This window comes from Sinocyclocheilus grahami, unplaced genomic scaffold (assembly GCF_001515645.1).
Source record: "Sinocyclocheilus grahami isolate Dianchi unplaced genomic scaffold, SAMN03320097.WGS_v1.1 scaffold106.1, whole genome shotgun sequence".
Lineage (NCBI taxonomy): Eukaryota > Metazoa > Chordata > Actinopteri > Cypriniformes > Cyprinidae > Sinocyclocheilus > Sinocyclocheilus grahami.
The window spans coordinates 576,222-581,691 of record NW_015505285.1 but is presented as its reverse complement, the minus strand read 5'-3'; the positions used below and the strand labels follow the sequence as shown (position 1 = coordinate 581,691).

Below are 5,470 nucleotides of genomic sequence, written 5' to 3'. Positions count from 1 at the left end.
GCTTTGCGCACTTTCTAAAATCCACATAGTGGTAAGTGTGCACGTTATGCTTTGCCCACTTTTCTGAAATCCTGTATGGTAAGGGTTACACGTTATTAGCCTCGTTCCCTTTCTCTGAGTTGGTTTAGATCCCGGTACTTTGGGTTCCACTCAACTAGTGTGTCTCTGTTGACACACTTTGGAAGCATCGCTCCTCTCACCATTGAGGGTTATTGTGAGCATGGTGCTTTCTTTCGAGCGTTTTAATTCTCTCCCTTCTGAGGAGTTGGATCTGTCGCTCCGTGGGCTGTCCTCGTGGTAGTGTTGAGCAGTGTTCCCCTTTTATCAAAGGGTTACCTATGAGCACGCTACTCCTTTGTGAATTCGGAGTTCTCCTCTCACGTGAGAGTTGAGTTCTCTGTTTTCCCAGAGCACCTGGAACCAGCAGCATCAGGCGAACTATGCCCTTTCTCTGCCTCTCTCATGCACCAAGTTTTTTGGCTAGCTTGCAGTACGCTTACCCTTCTGATTTCTAACGATCGTGCTATAGGTCGAGCCCCCTCTCGTTGAGAGCTGGGTGTTGTGCTCCCTCAGCTAAGGTAAATTACTGCTAGCCGTTCCAGCATTGGAACATGCTGTAGGTCGAGCCCCCCTCTCGATTGAGAACTGGGTGTGTTACTCCCTCAGCTAAGTAACTGCTAGCTGTTCCACCATTGGAACATGCTGTAGGTTGAGCCCCCTCTCGATTGAGAGCTGGGTGTTTGCTCCCTCAGCTAGAGATTTACTGCTAGCCACTCCAGCATTATAACTTACAGCACCAAACATAGTGTTTTGGGATGCACCATTTCCATCTATGGGCTGCTCTTTTAGAGTACCACGAGGGCCCCTTAGAACGCTTCCTTTTAAAAAAAAATCCATATTATGGTAAGTGTGCACGTAAGTATTTGTACACTTTCTAAAATCCACACTGTGGTAAGTTCGTACGCTAGTACCCTGCGTTCTTTTCTAAAATCCTGTATGGTAAGAGCTACGCACGGCAGCCTCATGCTCTTTCTTGATTTAAAGGCACAATATGTAAGATTTTTTTATTAAAATATCCAAAAACCACTAGAACAGTGTTATATATTTTGCTGACTTGTGTACTTACATTATCCCAAATGTTTTGAAAAAATTTTATATCCAGAGAAATAAGCAATTTTAACTAGTGACACGGAGCGTGTCCATAGTGTCATTGTGTCACCTGCCAATGACGTCATAACCCCTCGATTTTTTTTTTTTTTTTTTAGAAAAAATGGAAACACCAAAGACGCTTTAATATGTTGTGCGTTTTATTAGACCGGTGACGACCGCACAAAGTAGCATTATAACAGAACTTTCAAATGTACCTAGTATGATAAAACAGCGCTGCTTTTTTTCCCCACATACGCACGACCGGAAGGAGCAGAAGCGGTCGACTGTGGCATAATAAAAGCTCCGCTGCTTTCGAGCCGTGTGTCACGCTCGTTCAGCGGCCTCGTTTCGCTTCGATGGCTTTCAACCTCACCCTGCTTCATTCTACTATTTGTTTGTCTATTTGTTTATTTTGAATACGCGCCCTCTAGTGGCGAAAATTACATATTGTGCCTCTAAGCAAGTCTTGGAAAGATTTTGCTTTGGCTTGGTAAATCTATAAAATGTGAGAATCAAATGATGTGAGAATGTTGATTAATTACACTAATGTTCAAAATGTAGGGGTCAATACATTTTCTTTAACAAAACTCATAATTTTACTCTGCAAGAATGCATTACATTAATCAAATGTGTTCCAAAAAGTTCTATTTCAAATAAATGCTGTTCTTTCTTTCAAAAATAATGTAGTTTTTAAAATAAAAAATGTTTAGGCCTATATGTTTTGAAAATAATCACAACTGTTTTATATGGAAGCCCGTTTCCGCCACTGAATAAAAAATTTGAAAAAGGTTATTGCGACTTTTTATTTCACAATTCTGACTTTTTTTCTCGGGATTGCATGATACAAATTCGCAATTTTGACTTTTTTTCTCAGAATTGTGAGATATAAACAATTGAGAGAAATAAAGTCAGAATTGTGAGAAAAAAGGAGAGAAAAACTCGCAATTTTGTGAGAAAAACAGAAAAATTGTGAGAAAAATTCAAAATTTCTCGAAGAAATTAAAATTCTGACTTTTTTCTCGCAAATGCAAGTTTGTATCTGCCAATTTTGACTCTTTTTCTTGTAATTCTGACATTTTTTTCTCAGAATTGTGAGATATAAACTCACAATTGCAAGTTCTAAAGTCCTAATTTTGAGGGGGAAAAAGACTGATATGTTCTTAGAATTGCAAGTTTATATCTCACAATTCTGACTTAACTCGTAATTGCATGTTATAAAGTCACAATTGAGAGATATAAACTCACAATTCTGAGAAAAAAAGTCAGAATTGCGAGATGTAAACTTGCAATTGCGAGAAAAAAAGTCCGAATTGTGAGATAAAAAGTTGCAACTACCCTTTTAATTTTTTTCAGTTATTCAGTTATTATTTTGTCTTGTGGAGTATATGTAAACATCTGTTATGTGAAATAGTTTATTCAGGACAGTACTAAATAAAAAATAGCATGCAATTTTCATGATTTTGTTTCAATTAAGATTTTGCACATTCTGCAAGGGGTATGTAAACTTATGAGCACAACTGTATATTAAAATAGAATACTGTCATTAATATTGTGATAATATCGTTACTGTACTATTTTAATCAAATAAATGCAGTCTGGGTGAACGTAAAACTTTCAAAACACTAAAAAATATTACAGATCACAAACCTTTGAACAGTAACGTACACTTTTAATCATGCTATACTGAAATGTATGTAGTTTAAAACAATCAAAAATATATATGCACCCAATATTTTGTGAGCTATGTATTTTTATGCATTTATCCCTTAATTAAGTCAAAGCTCTTGTGCCATTTGTATGATGCATGGTGTTGCTGCCTATGTAGTGCATTTCAATTCAGTAACCTATGATGGTCTATTTCATTTTGAGCCCAGCCTAAGTAGCAGCTAGAACAGCACCAACGAGTTAAAAGTAACAACCTTTCAGAGGTATTTGACAAAAATCAATAGGACTCTAGGGGTGCATAACACAAAATAGGCTGGGAAACACTGCTCTAAAATGTCCTGATATTGTACTGGCCATTCATAACACTGTAAGATATTCAAAAAGATGCTCTAGTGAGAGGCTGTAACCCTGAGCGGAGCGAGGCAGTGGGGCTGCTGGCCGCATGCAGTTAGACGGTGCTTTGACTGCGACTCTAATTAGAGCTGGAGGAGAACACTGACACTTAATGAGGGGTGTAGGAGACATATGCTCACTCACTCGTGCACACACATATAAAGAGCGCAAGAGAATGAGGGAGAATGCAAGTGTATGGAAATTAGCAAGACAGGACACACACTGCGTACAGCGTGGAGAACAAAGTCTTTGAGCCGGAAATTATTCTTTTTTTTTTTCAGTGTTTTGCATAAAAACACAAATGTGATGGAAAAAAGTGGCTCACACCTCCAGCATGAAGAGATGTGTTTGTTTATTTAACTATATTTTTGGTACAAAAATATAAGTAGTAAGCTAAATCTGACAAAACCTCTATTTGGGGATTACTGGGATGTTCTCAGTTGTATTTCTTAATCCTTAAAATGCTAAATAAATCAATTAAAATACACAATAAAAACACTTCCCTTGTCCTTTAGAAATAATGGACAGTCCATATTTATAATTTTTTTTTTAATATTGTTAAAAAAACGACTGAAATCTATGTCCTCATCTTCACTACAATTGAATAAAAATTTTTTAAATGTTTTTTTTTTAAGAAAACATGCTCACTTATTATGTTCACTAACTTTGAATTGACTTGATCAAACATACAGTAACAATATTTTGCAATATTTTGAAATATTATTACAATTTAGAATAAATGTTTTCTATTTTTAATAACTATTTTAATACATATTCAAATGCAATTTATTCCTTTGAGTGCAAAGCTGAAATTTCCTGTCACACGATCCTTCAGAAATCATTTTAATTCGCCAATTTGGTGCTCAAGAAAACTCTTATTATCATCTATGTAGAAAAATGTTAAAACTCTTTTTCTAGAAAACTTGATGCATTGTTTCAAGATTCTTGATGAATTGAAAGTTCAAAAGCACAGCATTTATTTGAAATAGAAATATTTTATAACATTATAAATGTCTTCAAATTATCAATTTAATGCTATCCTGCTGAATAAAAGCATTAATTTCTTTAAAAAAAAAAATCTTACTGTTCTCAAACCTTTGAATGGTAGTGTGAATACTGTAGCTAGGAAAATGTGTACTGATTATTATTTGGGCTCAAATTTTACAACAGCAAACTCAAAGCAGGGTTTCTTTCATGACTGAGCATGGAGCAAGCGAAAAATGGAAATGGAAAAACCTTGAGGCTTTTTACAGCATTCATTTAGTACCTTGGTGTCATTGAGCTGGGCCAATCCCGTGCAGGCGTTCGCCAACAGGAAATCGCCACTCAGAACAGCCATCTTGTTCCCAAACTGCATGTCTTTGAGGGGGCCATCAGAGTTCGTCCACTCCTTAAGATTCACAATCCCACGATGCACCAGGAAGGCCGTGTGAATCAGCTCTGTGATCTCAGCCAAGTTCCTCTGACTGACAAAGAGACAGAAAGAGAGAAATATTGTGATTCTGAGAGGGTATTAGATCTATAAACAGTCCCAGATGCTACAGCACACTTTATACGGAAAGGGAGTGATTTTATCCCAAACGTTCTTCTGCAGAACAAATAAACCAGAGAGAGTGTCAAGTGTCCTGGTGACCATAATGCACTTCACAAAATACCAACTGCCACTGATTATCAGATGAGCCCGATTATCACAACGCTATCACACAGACGTTATAATCAAATGTTGATTTGCCGGGTTCAGGACCATAATCAGCTCGGACCATTGAGGTCTCAGCGATAACCACCTTCCAGACACAAGAGAGAGAAGTTAGCACTGATGACCACTTACCCCTCCTTCAGAGCGAGAGACATGGAAAGAAAAGAGGGTGAGAGACTGAAGAAAAAGCGTCTTTGATGAAGGGATTCTCTTCAGTCTGGCAATGTGAGAGAATAGCTGTGGCCGTTTCTGCTCTCTCACACACACACACAGTCAATGCTTGGGTAATTACAAAGCACTGCAATAATTCTTGTTGTCATTAAATGCTGTTCTGTAATGGACCATCTCCTGGGCTCAATCATCCCTATTGTGCAGAGCTCTCTTGTCCACGCAGCCACCGATCCCGGTCAGTTTCACTTCAGCTGACACAGGTAAAAACAGATCTGAGATGTTGATGTGGCTTACAATGGATGAGGATTACTGGGGAAACTCAAACATACTTTAAAGAAGTGTAATTGTATGAATCTATAATCTCAGGTCAAGAGTTGTAGGGTTTACTTGTCTTTT

General features: G+C 37.5%; 1 protein-coding gene across 1 annotated transcript in view; it reads right to left on the bottom strand.

Moving 5' to 3' along the window:
* The window catches only part of LOC107588587 (decaprenyl-diphosphate synthase subunit 2-like), a 41,853-nt gene that overhangs the window by 11,332 nt on the left and 25,051 nt on the right, over positions 1–5,470 (bottom strand). The window contains exon 2 of the mRNA XM_016276730.1: positions 4,475–4,673. Within this exon, the coding sequence (XP_016132216.1) occupies positions 4,475–4,673 (199 nt within the window). The remainder of the gene's footprint in view (positions 1–4,474; positions 4,674–5,470) is intronic.